The following is a 17,438-nucleotide window of genomic DNA, read 5'->3' on the forward strand; positions in this document are numbered from 1 at the left end:
CTGAGGGGACAAGAGGCCAGGGTTATGGCGACAGTGACTCGGAGTCTTCAACGTCATCGGTCAGGTCTTCAATCCTTGGATCAACCGAGTGAGAAGAGGTATATGGTGACGGGGCAGCATGTGTGAATATAAACAATGTTTCCGCCTATGCTAATGTGAATGAAGTAGTTAGAAATCACAATTGTGAATAAAGTTGGACCATGTTCTTGTGTTTTCATAAAATAAGAATAGGTAAAATCGATTATTGTTTAACAAATTTGGATGAACATCTGATCCCGATGGCTGAATTAAAAATTCAGACTCTAAACTTAAAATTGCATCCAAGACATTGTGAAAGTATTTGTCAATTGTTAACCTAGATCGATGGAAGAAAAATGTCACACTTTGATTCTTCACATTATGCCCAATTATATGTAGAAATTTAGCAACTTGTTCCTCCACTATCGACCATAATGCATTATTGACTAACTCAGTTGCCCTTAGTCGCTGACATAAGTTAATAAATATCTTTGATCTCATCTGAATAATGTCACAATATCGATTAGTATGCACAAGGTAAGACATTAACTGCTCTCTACGACGATCTTTGTCTGACATAAATTTGCTAACACCATTTGTTGCTTTCGAATACATATTCAATATCTTCAGCACATGTGCAATAATGCATAACATTGTTATTGCAGCTAGTGTTATGTGCATTTGTAATTAGCAGTGTAAGTGTGTTACTATATTGATGTCCACACACACAACATCATCAACATCTAATTCTTCTTTCATCTATACTACCGTAAACAAATATAAACATTATTACATACAAATAAAAATGAAGCCATATTCATTTACAATTTAAACATAAATTTTGTTTTATTCTTCTCGAAAGCAAAATAATTATTTTATTTTCCTAAAAATAATAATTTAAAAATAGTAATACATCTACTCAACATCACAATTTCATAAATATCTAGATTGAGCAACATAATTTCATTAAAATAATACACAATACATAAATTCATACAATCATTAAGTAAATAATACATACTCGTAAATAATACATATAATAATTAATAACACATAATAAATATTACCTATTGAAGACTTCTGTACCAATGAAGAAAACGAAATACGAACCAAGCATAAAACAACCATAAACCATGCATAAAACAACCATAAATCGAGCATAAAACAACCAGGAATTGAGGATAAAATAACCACAAACTGAGCACCAAACAAGCACATAATATCAACCACCTCCACACACAATCACAAGCAAAAACAACACAACCACTATTAGAAACAACCACAATAGCTCCAACACCTACACTGACCACCACTAGGGGTGGGCAAATAGAACTGAACTGCACTGTATTACTAAAATCTGTACTGAACTAAAAACTAATTTGTTTAAACTGAACTGAACTATAAAACGTGTCTGAACTGCTTTTTGTTTTATCAAACTGGACTGAACTGAACTATACTAAAATGTACTAAACTACAATATAAACTAAACCGAACTACTAACTATACTAATTTTAAACTGAATTATACTAATTTTAAATTGAATTGTACTAATTTTTAAACTGAATTGTATTAGTTTTTAAACTGAATAGTATAATAATACATGTTCTTTTTAATTGAAATTTGTTTTAATATTTATTTTATTTTATTTATAAGTGTCTTACAAATTAACTTTTTAATTATTTGATATTATTATTTTCTATTTTATTTATATTTCTTTTATTATTATATGTGTATGGAAATTATTTTATTATTTATTTATTTATTTTATTTTATTTTATTATTTATTTATTTATTTATATTTATTTTGTCATGAATATTATTTTCTTTTATATTTATTTTTTTAATTTTTTATTTATATTTTTTTGTTTTATATGTGTATATAATTTATTTTATCTTTTTATCTACTTATTTTATTTTAAAATATTTTTTTATTTATATTTATTTTGTTCCCTCGTAAAATTGTTTTATTAATATATTATTTATTATTTATATTTTATTATGTAAAAATTAAACTAATATTTATTAATTATTATAATATAATAAAAGATGATACTAGAAAAATTACTCTTAATAAACGTTTTTTAATTTTTTTGTCATTTGATATTTCTATAATATTAATTATTTTTGCTACATTACTATTTTTTATGATATTTCATTATATATTCATTTAATAAAATTTAACGCTAAAAATATATTTTAGTTTTAGCATGTAAAATACTATCATTTAAAAATAATAATATTGATATTTATTTTAAAGTAAGTTGATTTTTAAAATAAATAGTTATTTTAGTGTGTGCGCTTACACACATTTTAATATCATTAAAAGTTTTTTTAACATATTTAATAATATGTTAAAGAATATAATATATTTAAAGTATTATTATTTTTATATAGTCTTTTTTTTTATGATTTATATTACTTAATCATTTAATAAAATTAAATTTTAAAAAATATATTTTACTTTTATTACTTAAAATAATATTATTTAAAAAATAATATATGTTTATTGATAAAAAAATATAAAAATTTGTGATAAAAAAAATTTGTCTTAAAAAATTTATTATTAATTTTTTATTTGAACGATTTCTTTTATTAATATTTTATTATTAAATAACGTTTTCTTAGCAAGACGGAGCAATTGAACGAGAACTAGAGAAGAGAAAAGAGTAAATACAGTTCTCACAGTTAACTGAACCCAAACTGTTATAAGTTCAGTTTTTAAAAACTAAACCATAAAATAGTATACTGAACTTTTAGTAAAAGTGGATCAGTTTTTTTAAGTATAATATAATATAGTTAACTATAGTACAGTACAAATTAGTTATTTTTGCTTAGCCCTAACCACCACATATAAAAAAAATCAAATGACAAACAACTTCACCTCCACAAACCACCAACTAACCTCCACCAGTTGAGAACCATGTGCTTCATCTCCTACATCAACCACAAACTCAGATCCACCACGAGTCAACACTATCACACAAACTCGACTTCACAACATGCGTAAGTACCAACTTCAACCTGCCTTTCCACCATGGATATCCCACAACCCAAAAATAAGTATTGGAATGGTTATAATGACATAGAATCAATTACAACCTCTTGAATGGGTTACAATGCCTTACAAAATTGATTCCAAACTCCTGGAATTGATTCTTTATGTGTTGAAATTGGTTACGAGCTTTACTGAAATGGATTTCATTTTTCGTTTTGTTGCATGGTGGAATCGATTCCACTTGAAGGGGAATTAGTTCTGTCTCCTTTATTTTTTACCTCATCTTCATCTTCACCACCATGGGAGTTGTGAAGGATACAATATTAACAACTTGGTAGCATAGCTCGACAATGCGCCTTAACAGCTTGGCAGTACGCCTCTTACCACTAAACATGGAATTGTGAACCCATGAACCACACACACATATAACTCCCTTGAAATAACTCAAAACACTACTTTTTCCACCACAACAAAAGAAAATGAATCCAACTTTTCCATGTCTAAAAATTTGTACACTCACCAACCACCTATAACAACTAGCTTGACCATATTTAATGGCTTGTTGAACACGAACTGGGAAAAAATTTCAAAAGAAAATTGTGTACTCATTCATGTTAGGAGAATCTCATTGTGTGGCTCATGGGTCCGTGGATTCTCTATCAAGGGTAAAAATGTTAGGGTTAAACATGCACATGAACAAAAAAATATTGAGGGTAAAAATGAATTTTCATACATAATACCCTCAAATCACCATAGTTGAAGAACGATTCGAAAATCACTTCATCCTACTATCGTTATCTTCTCTCGTTTTCAAATGCATGAATACGAGCAAAATTTTACCTTCGAATTCATCTTCACCAATGTTTGTAAATATTATCACCCTAAATGAACACAACATTAATGTATTTAGGGGGCATGCCATCTATGCAAGCACTTTCAAGAAAGAGCTAGAGTCATTTATGCAAGGTCAAACTAAACACTTTCTATTAGGTCATCATAGAGTACCTTTAGTAGATTATGAATATTTATACCTTGCACTAAGGTCAAGTAATGTAGGATTTATTTTTAGGTCTTGTATTAAGGGCAAAGTAATATAGGATTTTTAAACAATCTTGCTTAAGTTGTAGGATGATATTTGCACCTAGCTTAAGCTAATCTTGGATGATTAATTTTGTAACCCTAACTTGGTGGAGGCTATCCCACATGAGACATGGTGGCCACTTGACAAACTCTGAGTTTTCTTACAAAGGTAGTAGTCATGTGTCATTTTCCTAGTAGGGAACTTTTGCTAAAGTGACTTTCGACATGACAAACTCTTAGTGGAGAGTTTTCTTACAAAGGTAGTGACCATGTGTCATTTTCTTGATGGAGAACTTTTGCTAAAGTGGCTTTCTACATGACAAACTGTTAGTGGAGATTTTTCTTACAAAGGTAATGGCCATATGCCATTTTTCTACTGAGAAATTTTTGCTAGAGTGGCTTTCCACATGACTAGGAGTGAAAAGTTTTTCTAAAAATTAAAGTGCCACATGTCAAGCTCTCCTTCAACAAGATAGGATTTTTAAGGTTTGGTGCAAGATAACATTTTAGAGTATTGGTATACTTTGGAGACACCTTCATCTATACATAGAGGTGTCTCCCCCTTTGTAAACCCACTTTTGAAATTAATAATGAAATGCTGTCAAAATATTGAGTCATTCTATTAATCTCTAAAGTCAAGGCTAGTAGCCACATTCCTCTAGAGTTGGCCTAAGCTCTCTAAGAACACCATCAAAACACCACCCCATCACCATTAAAACAACAAAGGCCATGAGTCTTTCCCCATTATTCACCTTGCTTCCGCATCATATTATTTTCATAACATCTCTTCTAGATTTGGACCAACATAGCTTGAAAAGATTGCTATCATTTAGTAATAAGAACTTTAGTTATTTTTGTTTCCCCCATTGTTTTCCTAACCTTTTTTTTGTTGTAACTATCTTGAAATGTTCCAAATTAAGTTCTCCTACACACAAAACAGTTATGACATTGATGATTTTCAAAATTAAACTGTATCTATAATTTATAAACTTGTCAAATTAATAGAAAAAAATTAGCAAGCTTCCATAATCTTTCATATAATTTATTGGATACATGAACCTCATGGACAATGACTATCGAGATCAATTTTCAATTCATTTGCCGAACAATCAGTTAATTTATATTTCATTTAGACTGAATACCATATAACAATGAAATATGTTTCCGTTATACGGAATATCAGACATACCAAATGATAAATAGTTCAAAGCATAACGTAGCATAAACTGAAATCACTGTGATTAAGTTCTGTGATATCAAATTCGGAGTGATAAACCTAACTTCTTGCTTGGTTCATGGAATCTCTCTTGTCATAAACATTATCTGGGGTAAGACAGGGAACCAGTTGCCAGTCCTTGGAATTTGAATAGTGTAACCTTCTGCCACAATGATTCATTCACAAACCAGGCATCTGCAACAGTATAGTAGTCTGCACTTTTATTCTGGTTAATGGAAACCAGAAGTAAAAGACTGGCTGGCATGAATATCAAAATCGGTAAAATTTGATTGAGTTGTATAGTGCCCCTCTATCTGTACTACAGTAACCTTCAAAAACGTTAACTGATCAGGTCCAAACCAAATGCTGCCATGCAATTTTTAGAATAAATAATCATTAACTTCACTTACTCATCATCAATGGGCCTATGAATCAAGCTCTTGCGATTCAATTTAAACGTAAGTAACAAAACAGAAAGCACATGAAACAACTCGTTTCAGCGTCCACTACAACGAGCTCATTATGGCCATGGCCACAAAGGGGTTCAATATTAACTTGGTAATACCATTAAAAAAGGCATAAGCACCCATGTCAAAGAGACATGAATAATTTAAAGGCTATTTGATTCAATCCAGGTAGTGTAGAGATTTATTCATTTCCAACCTTAGAATATCATATGCCTCAAATCACCAAAAGACTACCTATAAATTTTAGTACCAAATGTTGAAATTTAACCTGCGTGTGACAAATAATAGCTCTAACAAAATATTGGTTCATCTGTAACTGCAATATGCCTCATGATCATTATCAACACTTCAGCTTCCCAATCAGGTTGCAGCAGAAAGAGAGAATGAGAATATTTGCCAAAAAAATAATGTGTGACACCACACAGAAAGCTGCACATGCAGATTTTCATAAAGTAACGAAGGAAGAACAACATGTGATCAAAACACTATAGATTATATGGGGTCGAACACATCCATGAAGGATCTCAACAAAATACAATGCTTAAGAAAAGTTTATCTAATACCACTCTTTCTTTGAAAACTGCAGCCTAATGATAAGACTAATAAGAAAAAAATAGTGTAGATTTAAGACTGAAGAAGCTATCAAGAAAATTGACCATCTGAAATTAGGAGAAGTGTATGCCAGCTTTGTTAAATAGAGATAGCAGGTATAGGAATTCCTGCAATGTGAGCTTGGATGACCTCTTTTCTTCAAAATCTCCCTCTTTCAGAACACCCAAAACCTTGTCCTTGAATTCAGATTGCACCTCATCAGCTTCCCCATCCTCAACTTCCATTTCATCATCATCTGCTCCATCATCATCCATCTCCATACCTTGATCATCACCAAAACTAGCAAAGTCAATTTTGTTATCTGCTTCCTTCAATGAATCTACTTGCCCAAGTTGCAGCGCCCTAACAGTTCTGTAGTTCTTTTCAAGCAAGGAGATCACACTCTTCTGCCTAAATATCGAACCAAGAGTTTTGTTCTTCCTGTTGAAACAAATTCGCAAAAACCCCTCCCATTCCTTCTGGTTTACTTCAATACGGGGTTTCCTGGGCTCAATTCGCACTACAGAGGAATCAACTTTGGGAGGGGGCCTGAAGTTGTTTCTTCCAACTTTGAGGAGGTGGAAGACTCGAGCATGGAGTTGAGTGTTCACCGTAAGACGACAATATAGTTTGTCACTAGGCTGAGCAACCAGTCTCATGGCAAATTCTCTCTGGAACATTATGATTGCAGCCCTAAATACAGGCTGGTGATTGAGTAACTTGAATGTGAGAGGAGAAGATATTTGGTAGGGAATGTTTGCAACACATATGTCAAAATAAGGAAGATCGGTTTTCAGCACATCACCTTGGATAACCTGTAACCATGAAAAAAAATAAAACAGAACACAAGTATCCATCTTGTAAGTCGAAAATAAGCTCTTCCAAACGGATTCTCTTTGCTCATCATGCATGATACACTTAATTCATAACTCATCGTAATAAGCACTCGAAATATAAGTTGAAAACTGTTTTCATAGGCTACCCTAAAACCCCATTGAAGCAATCTGCCCCATATTTTAAAAACCCAGTCACTGACCTCCTAACAACTCAAGTTTCTGGTTATTTTCAATTTTCACAGAATCAAATATTTTGAATTGTTGACTGTAAATGACTGAAAAATTGAGAATTCGCAGTGGAATTAATTTTCCTAAAAACAAGAGTGCGGAAAACTGAAGAAGAGAAAGTGAAATTTTGTATTTTGTATACATACAGTGAGGCGATTGGAGTGAGGAGTGCCCTGGAACCGTCGCTGGAGCTCGAGAACCATGCGTGGATCGATCTCAACGGCGACTACTTTCTTGGCTACTTCTAGAAGCTTCTTGGTGAGGTTTCCGGTACCGGGACCGATCTCGAGGACAACGTCGGTGGGTTTGACGCCGGATTTTTGCACGATGGAGTCGACGAGCAAGGGGTTCTTGAGAATGTGCTGCCCCTTCGATTTGTGGAAGGAGATTCCTCCCTGGTACGGCATGTGCTGCTGCGCCTTCGCCTTCTCCTTCCTCGCTTTCCCTCCCGCCATTGAAACGCGCGTTCTCGCAAGGCGCTGTTTGTTTTGGATCAAAATTACTTAGAATGGAACAGCGTGCTGAATGGGTATCGCTGAAATGCGAAGAAGAATTTAAAATTGCTTAACAGAGAATATATATCTCAAACTAGCTTCTGCGTTTGCCTCCACCGCGGAAAAGAAAGAAACAAAGCGAACATTAGAGTTTAAGTGTGCATTTATATATATAATTTCAGTATTAATGTTGAAATGAAATAATAGAAAAATTATTTTAAAAAATACAGTAAATAAAAAAAATCAAACATAACATAATTATTTCAAATCACATTTTTATTTCACAAATGAAAAATTATATTTTTTTACAATGTAGTGTGATAATTCGTTGTATAAAACTAATATATATATATATATATATATATATATATATATATATATATATAATAAAGCTGTGATTTTTCTTCAAAAACTTAATATTAAATGGGTTGGGTCCAGCAAGTTTTGGGCTGAAAAGAAGCCCAGCAGAAACCCTAATTCCTACACTATTTAAACCTTCCATGTGATCAGAAACCCTGCATAGGAAACCCTAGCAGCTGCAATGCAGATATTCGTGAAAACCCTTACGGGGAAGACCATCACCCTTGAGGTGGAGTCTTCTGACACCATCGATAATGTCAAGGCCAAGATCCAGGATAAGGAGGGCATCCCACCGGACCAGCAGCGTCTCATCTTCGCCGGAAAGCAGCTCGAGGACGGCCGCACCCTCGCCGACTACAACATCCAAAAGGAGTCCACTCTCCACCTTGTCCTCCGTCTCCGCGGTGGTGCCAAGAAGCGCAAGAAGAAGACATACACCAAGCCTAAAAAGATCAAGCACAAGCACAAGAAGGTGAAGCTCGCCATCTTGCAGTTTTATAAGGTTGACGACTCCGGCAAGGTGCAGAGGCTCCGCAAAGAGTGCCCCAACACTGAGTGCGGCGCTGGAACCTTCATGGCTAACCACTTCGATCGTCACTACTGCGGCAAGTGCGGTCTCACCTATGTCTACCAGAAGGCCGATGCCTAATCCGTAATGAATTTGCTTTTCTTATTAGTATTTTTAGTTTTTAAAAGTTTTGTTTCATGTTTGTCTAATTAAACTTTTATCAATACTTTATCGATTTGGATTATCTATTATTCGCTTTCATGTTAAATTTCGTTGATGCCATTGGTGTTTGATCGAATTGATATGGTTGATTATTGTTCTATGATATATCGGGTGTAGTATACGAAATGAAAGTTGTAGATTGAGATTGGAAAATCCTGTTTACTCGTTTTGTCTGCTTGATGAATGTTGAGTTGTGATTTAGGTGTTAATGGTAGGGGTGGCAAAACTTGTAGGTATTTTTTAACCCGATATTCGATTGGACAGAATACATATTTTAAGTATTTTTAAAATCCATATTTGATTAGATGGATAACAGGGTCGGGTAATGGTTAGGAATTATTTGTGTCTGAACTATCCGCTGTCATTGTATAGAAGACTATGTTTCTATTTTATTTTTATGATTTTGAGATTGGTTTCTTGATTGGCGATATAAAAGAATTGCTTGTGGAAAGGTTTCGAAGTGTGATTGGATCTTGTATGGTTGAAGATCGAGTCTTAAATGGTGTACTACTTATTTGTTTTGTGTAATGAGCCTGTAAAAATTTGAAGTTAGAGATTTAGCCTTATTAAGTTGATAAACAACTAGATGTAGCCTATTTCAAGAGGTGAACTTGTATAAATGTATATGTATTTTTCTTTTTGATATCTATCTCTTACATATTTATGCAGAACACGGTTTCTAGCGTTTTCTTCTATAGTAAAAAGAAAAATTTGAGTCATGTTTATACTTTAAACAAAAAGAAAAATATTTAAAAGTTCAATTCACACTCTCTTGAATTCTACTTATTTATTTTTAATAAGAGGATCAGAAGATACTAATCAAAAGCAAGAGAAAAATGCCATGTTAGCATTGTTTCATTTGTTGTTATGCAAATAGGGCAACATGCTGTGCAAATAGGGCAACATGCTGTGCAAATAGGGCATCTTGCAAATAATTTATAAGCCTTTAAAGCAATTACCCTCCCTTTCTTTATATATTATACTTTAACAACTTCATTTTTTTTATATAATAACCATTCTGAAAATGCTTTTATTCCTTTTTTTATTGAGTGATTTAATTTACTTTTAATCCATTAATATTTAGTAGTATTTTAATTTTAAAAGTGAGTTAGTTTTTGACCTTTTTAAAAAAATTGGTTGTTGATTTATTTTTTTCCATTTTTGTTATTAATTCATCTCATTTCATTTCTTGTTAAATAATTAATCAACTAATACAAATATAATACTAATTTCAAGGGCAAGACAGTAATCCAATTTTTTTCTTCCAACATTTCACGTTCTATTTTTTAAATCTATTCAAGAAAATCATACTTAATCAATTACCTAATAATTGTAGTTTTGACTTATTAAAAAATAAAATTAATTGATGTTTTTATCTTTCAATGAAGAATTATTGCAACTTTTTTGAAATTTGTCTTCGAATTAATTATTTTTTGTTCCACCCAAATGTAATATATTTAAGTAAAAGTTTCAGTAAATATGTTTTACATAAGAACTTTAGTATTATGTATGGATCGGGATTTACAAGAGGGCAATTAAAGTTTACATAGAATTGAAATGTATGAAAAAAATTCTTGGAAGTTAAGAATTATTTGAAATTATAAAATTTTAAAGAGTAAATTAATTATTTAAAATTAAAAAATTTCAAACAAACTTCTGTTTGAAAATTTTATACTCAAGTTTTTCTTTTTCTTTATTTTCTTTTATTAGCTCAATATTGAAGGGTGTGTCTTGAGTTTGATCAAGACCAAGAGAATGTCGGTTTGGTCAAATTTTATTGTCTTTGTTCTAATAAACATTAATGATGTTTCTAATAAATTTGATTGTATTCTTTCTTGCCAAATTTGATTGTATTTATTTTTTTGTTGACACCATCGAAGTTTTTTAAATTAGTGATCTTAAATTATAATTACTTTCCATCAAAGTTTTATTTTTTCAACAATCATGTTTGTGATTGATTTTCTTAAGATCAAAAGATGAAACAATGTTAAGATTGGACATCTTTTAAATATGAATGAGGGGTTTTAGTATGTAAAAGACATTTTAACATAATTATTTTTATTTATTTTAGTGGATTTGGAGATAAATGAGAATAAATTTGAAATTTGTTTTTAATATATCATATCAATCAAATCGTACAGTTATTCTCATAAACTTTATTTTTAAATTTACTCTTACTTAATTTCAAAATATTTATAAATAATAAAAAAAATATTATAAATATTTTCTAAGTAAAATACATATCTATATTAAAAAAGATTTAATTGATTATATGGTCTTACCTTATTTGTATAAGGAAATAACACCTTAAATCATATTAGTAATGAGATAATGCTTTGTGCTCTTAATTGCTTGGTAATTTTTAAATTCACTATCATTTGAATTGGAATTTTTTCTTTTAACAAGACATGATAAAAAAAATCTCTATACATATTTAGATCACACTATATTCTTTGTTTTTGAATGTCTACCATGAAGAAGATTCAACTCTTAAAGATGATACAAAATTTATGCAAATGAGAATATGTCTTTTATAGACCTTTAATAATAATTTCCAATTGTTTCAAATAGAACTCGTGTTGAAGATCAAGATATGAATAATTTTCAATTCTATTAGGTGCTTAAAGAGTTATACTATTCTAGTAGTTTAACGTGTTTATTTCTAATCATCTATAATGTTTTAAATGAGAATGTGAAAGTTATTGTAATATTTTTCACATTTCATTTAGTAATAATTAAAATATCTTATAAAAAAAATCCATACTCATTGGAGTTATTTTATATTAGACATCTAGATGATAAAAAAAAAATTCAAATATTGGAATAATTTTATACTAGACATAGTTATTTTGTATTAGACATACTGATCAGGATGATTTTATTATGTGGAAATAAAATTTAAATTATGATGTATAATTAATAAGACCACAATTACTCATCTTTTTCATCGCGTCACTGTAAATCTACCTTGCGCTACCGTCATTTCTATCATACCCCCATGACTCCACCATGTTCGTTCCAATCACCATTGCGAGTAGCATCTTGCACGCGTCACGCACCCATCAACTTCACCATACACAGCAACGCCATTTTTAGCCACCGTGACGAAACCTTAATAGCATAAATCGCGAGTTCGACCAATGCACCATAATCGCGCCTTCATGAAGACCTAAAAACCAAAAAACTCAGATTGCGAAAAGCCGCAAATCGCAACCAAGACTCGAACCAAAGAACCACGGTCTCGTATCTTCGTTGTTCTTCCATCGTGAATCATCTTCTTCGCGAACCTATGGAAACTAAATCGCGAGAATCGCGCCACCTAAATCGCGCCATCGTAGCTACCATGGATCATCTAGTTCCATCATCACACACCTACAATGATAAATAACCAAAAACTAGAAAAACCCAAAAAACCGCAAATCGAAACCCTAACTCGCGAGTTCGCAAGCTCCTCATCGCAAAACCATCAACCTCGCTGTTAATCACCAACAAAACCCAAATTGCGCTACAACCTGAAGAGAAAACGAAACCCAAGTATGAAATCCTCGTGCAATCCTCCTTCATATCGAGCTTAATCGTGCCACCATGGCCTTTCCATCGTGTCGCAACGGCGAATCACACGCGAACCTCTTCTTCTCCAAGGAACTTCGCGCACTACCTCCTTTAGCTTCTTCAACCAACAAAAAGAAAAAGACCACAAAACCCAACTATGCAATGCGCCATCGTGATAGAACCAGTAGCCACCAGAAAACCTTCTTCATGTCCTCACGATGCAAGAATCTCACTCTACGTCAAAACCCTAATTTGGGTGGAGAATTACATGTCATAATTTAAATTCTATTTCTACATAATAAAATCATCTAGATCAACATATCTAATATACATCACATCAACAGGTCTTGACGCCGTTTCTTATCACTTAACGGAAAGGACTTAATTGTTACTACTTTACAAAATTTAGAACCAAAATGAGATACTTTTAAATGAGAAGACCGAATTGAAATTCTTGAATAAATACGAGGACCATCTGATAATTTAAATTTTTTTAGGCTTAAATGCTTACTTGGTCCCTATGTTCAGTGGTAATTTTCAGTTTAGTACCCGGTTTTAAAAGTGTAGACATTGGGTCCCTATGTTATCAAAATTGTTTGACTTTAGTCCGTTAAGTTGGTAGGAACGACGTTAAATGTTAATTTATATGGCAAATTACTTATCCAACGTGGCAAAAACAAATTTTATAGCAAAGACAGATATGAAAATATCCTTTGATTAGAAAATCAAATACATACGTGCTTGCCTTAAGACATTCATCTGGAAGGAGCTTAGCTGAAGGAGTTGAGCTGAAGGAGGTGGAGTGCCCTAAGTTTTTCGTTCTAACATAGTGTTTGTGTTCTTTGCTGTTTCCTTCCTGTGAGGTGGGTGCCCTGAGTTAAGGAAGGTGTTGTTGGTTTTCTGAAGTATGTGCCCTAAGTTGAGGAACTGTTGTTGTTGTCTTCTCTGTTTGGGGTTCGTTTTTGGGGATTGAGGTTGTTTTGTTGGTTTGGACGAAGCATTATTGTGTCGTTCCACGAGGCAATGTCAATGAATCAGTGTTCGTCTTGTTCATGGGGGAGCTCTCGTGGTGGTTCATCGAGAGGAATGGTTGGCAACCAAATATGCTATTGTGGAGAGCTTGCCGTATTGAGAGTCGCAAAAACTCTTAAGAATGAGGGGAATCATTTTTGGGGTTGCCCTAATTACAAGGTTTGCTTCATATCGTTGTGTTTTTATTTTGGGATACATTTCTTTGGTTTTTCCTGAGATGTTTTTGGTTGAATGTTTTGAACAGTGGAGTCGAAATGAAGAAATGCGAGGATGTAATTTCTTCAATTGGCGCACTGAAGATAATGTAGATGAAAAGGATACTACAATTGGATGGCAAAGAAGAAAGATTATTAATCTGGAAAAATGACTTTTTGTTTGTCAGAAAACGGAGAAGGTGTTAATATGAATGTTATGTTTGATGGGGTTGATTAACATCATCTTTGTATGTCTTATGTTTTAATTTTGTTCAAGTGGTGCATCAGTCACATTTTGTGATGAAGAAGTTGGTTATATTGTAATGTTTGTTTGTTACTTAATGAATGAGATTCTGCTTGTAATGAGATTGTGCTTGTAATGACATTCTATTTAATGAAGAAGTTGGTTATATTGTAATATTTGTTACTTCAAGTGTTTGTGATATTGATGAAATCTGGTTTCATTAACTTTTGAATGAAAAATAAAGTCATGAAGTTAATATGGCTATGACAATACAATATGAGACAACCCAAAATAATATGATATTGAAGGTGAAACATCACAAAACAAAATACATCACATATCATCCAAAATGTAAACGTTGTTAAGTGCAAAATACATGACAGAAAGTAATAATATTGAAGGTGAAACATCACCTCAATATCAGAAATTAACAATATTTAAACTTCAAAGTACATATCCAAAATACAACACAGATGTACTTAATGTTTGAAAGTAGAACAATAATCTAAAGTGGTGTTGTATATTGATCAGTCTAGGGTTCTTGAGTAATTTGATTTGCTTGAGTAGGGTCTGGTGTAGCTTCCTGGTGTTGTTGTTCACTTGCTTGTGGACAATTAGTTGCCCTAGTTGTCTACATATGGCACATCTCTTAGGGATTCCGGTTTTTCTAAGTTGTGTATCATCCCTCTTTTGCTCCAAAGTCTCTAGTCTTCTTTTCTTTCTTGGTATACATGGCAACACCCTTTTTGGTGGAGGCACAATATCAGGATTTGAAGTCCTTTGCCGTAGATGAGGTTCGTTCAGAGGGAAAATGATTGGAATGTATGTTTCATCATACGTGGAGGTTCTAAACCAATGTGGGATGTAGTCTTCTAGATTGATGTTTAAAAACCTCATGGCTATGACTGCATGATAGCAAGGGATTCCCGTTACAGTCCACTTTCTACAGCTATAGTCTTTTTTCTCTACATCAACCACAAACTTTTCAGCAATGTTGGATGTATGGAAAATCTCAAATATTTGCATCCCTGACCAACTGCCAAATCATAAACAATGAATGTTAACAAGAAATCTTAAATGGAAACAATTGAATGGAAACTTGAAGCAAATCAATATTGTCATACTCAAGTATCACATATTTTGTCTTCTCTAACTCTTTCTGTAGTCTCTTGTGAATTTTGGGGAAAATGGCACCTTCAAATCTACTTATCTTCTCTCTATTGGATGCCCACCTCTTCATCAGGTAGATACGAATCTCTTCCAACATTGTTATGATTGGTTTCCCCCTTGAATCTAAGATGATAATGTTAAAATCTTCATATATGTTATTCACAAGTGTGTCACAAGCAGGTCTTCCTGTAAACCTGGATCTAGACCAAAATCTGCAAAAAAAATTAAAGTTAAAGATTTGGAAAAGAAACAAACATTTAAAAAATATGATAGATCATTTAAACTTTTGAATACTTGCCTTGGTGGAAAAGCTATCAAGTGTTTAAAGGCGTCTTCATTAACGTCTGTACACCTTGAACAAAATCCCCCACCTCCAAGATCATCAATTAACCATTCTAAAAACCAAGTCCATATTTCCTTATTCTCTACTTCAACAACAACATATGCCAACGGACACATCTGGTCATTACCATCTCTTTCAACAGCAGTTCAAAGCTCACCTCCATATTTGACTTTTAAGAAACATCCATTCAAATGTATAATAGGCATACATGATACAAAGTTGTCCTTACATGCTTTGAAACACACATACATTCTCTTAAATATGGCATTATCATCATTTGGTTCTACATTAAGTTTAACTGTTGAGCCAGAGTTTGACCTTAGTAACTCCTATGCATAATCATACAGTCTTTCATATTGTTGTTTGAAACAACCATCAATATTGGCGGATGTCATTGCTTTTGCCCTACTTGTTGTAGACCTAGACACACCAATGTTCCATTTTTTACAAAATTTATTGTGCAGGTTTTTCAGATTAATATCAGGATTTCCTTTCATGTTCTTCTCTAACCTCCCACTTAACCATTTAGAGGTAACTAAACCAATATTGAATTCTCTACTACATGTATGCCTGTCTATAATCTTCCTTAACTGCCTTGTACTTTGGCTACTCCTATATCCACAATAAGCGTACCATGGACGTTTCCCTTGTGAGCCACAACATTTGACACATATTCTTCTCTTGTCATTCTTAGAAATCTTCAACTTCCTACCGTTATGTACTCCATAAGTTCTAATTGCATCAGTGAAATCTTTTTTTTGAGAGAAATATGTCCCAGTTGCCATTTATATTCTTTCATACTTATGGGTTCTGAGAAGATCCCAAAATCTCCATATCAGGGTCATCACTTAAATAAATATTGGCACAGCTATGAGATTCCACTCACTATCAGATAATCCTCTGGCTTGTACATGCTTCTTTAGAGTAGTACATCCACTTCTTGTACCCACTTCTTCTTCACCATCCTCAACAACTTCTTCTTGACCCTCGACACTTACTTCATCTTCACTATGTTCACAAAGTTTATCTTCACCCTCCTCACCAACCTCATCTTCATCATGTTCACCAACTTCAGCAACTTCACCTTCACCTTCCTCAGCAACTTCTTCTTGACCCTCTTCACCAACTTCATCTTCACCATGTTCACAAAGTTTACCTTCACCCTCCACACCAGCCTCATCAACCTCATCTTCATCATGTTCACCAACTTCAACAACTTCACCTCCTCCATCCTCAGCAACATGTTTGCATCTTTCTGTGTCTACAAGTCTTTGTTAGTGTATTTTAGTTTCTTATTGGGTAGAATTAGGCTAGTTTTAGGAATTTTCTTTATATTTGTAGTTTTGTAAAATTGTAGTTAAAATTAGGTTTTTAAGAGTAATTTTTAGTGTTTGTAAATAATTAGGAAATTAATAATTTTTTAGAAAATATTTTGATAAAAATCTTTCTTTTTAATTGATAAATTTCCTTTTCTTTTCTTTAATTTCGGATTGATTTTTTGATGCAGAATAAGCCCTTATAAATTGAGCTGAGTTGACAAATGGGCTGTTGAAGCTGATTGGGCTGATTGGAATTAAATTTGGAAGCTGCTGCATAAGCTTTTGGCCAACGCATAAGCTGGATAATGGACATCTTGGGCCGCTGCTGCTGTTTGGATGAGTGGGTCGCTGCTGCCACACTTGGAATGTACTGCAACATTTCATATTGGGCTGCTGCAATGAGGCCTAAGTTGAACGACGTCGTTTTGGGTGAAGAGGGAAGTTGCTGCTTTTGGGGGTAAGTCTCGAAGACTCAATTCATTTTTTTCCCATTTTGGAAGAGAAGAACCCTCGCGCTAGGGCTCCCATGTGAGAAGAAAAAGAGAGTTTGAGAGAGTAGGAGCTGCCCG

The 17,438-nt window shown here is 33.0% G+C and overlaps 3 protein-coding genes across 3 annotated transcripts; 1 reads left to right on the plus strand and 2 right to left on the minus strand.

The window, feature by feature from the left end:
• Positions 1-6,170: 6,170 nt before the first annotated feature.
• On the minus strand, positions 6,171-8,079 carry LOC108332317 (ribosomal RNA small subunit methyltransferase). Its single transcript, XM_017567508.2, has 2 exons — positions 7,578-8,079; positions 6,171-7,182 (listed from the first exon to the last, which is right to left on the minus strand). Exons 1-2 carry the CDS (start codon positions 7,884-7,886, stop codon positions 6,442-6,444), a joined length of 1,050 nt encoding a protein of 349 aa, XP_017422997.1. The 5' UTR covers positions 7,887-8,079; the 3' UTR covers positions 6,171-6,441.
• Positions 8,080-8,424: 345 nt separating this feature from the next.
• Positions 8,425-9,120, plus strand: LOC108332424 (ubiquitin-40S ribosomal protein S27a). Its single transcript, XM_017567684.2, has one exon. The coding sequence runs from the start codon at positions 8,467-8,469 to the stop codon at positions 8,932-8,934; it is 468 nt and encodes a 155-aa protein (XP_017423173.1). The 5' UTR covers positions 8,425-8,466; the 3' UTR covers positions 8,935-9,120.
• Positions 9,121-16,398: 7,278 nt separating this feature from the next.
• Positions 16,399-17,248, minus strand: LOC128194660 (uncharacterized). The gene is made up of 2 exons (XM_052870219.1): positions 17,089-17,248; positions 16,399-16,811 (listed from the first exon to the last, which is right to left on the minus strand). The coding sequence occupies exons 1-2, from the start codon at positions 17,246-17,248 to the stop codon at positions 16,399-16,401; spliced, it is 573 nt and encodes a 190-aa protein (XP_052726179.1).
• Positions 17,249-17,438: the final 190 nt, after the last annotated feature.

The sequence above is a fragment of the Vigna angularis genome, chromosome 11, assembly GCF_016808095.1.
Source record: "Vigna angularis cultivar LongXiaoDou No.4 chromosome 11, ASM1680809v1, whole genome shotgun sequence".
NCBI classification, from domain to species: Eukaryota; Viridiplantae; Streptophyta; class Magnoliopsida; order Fabales; family Fabaceae; genus Vigna; species Vigna angularis.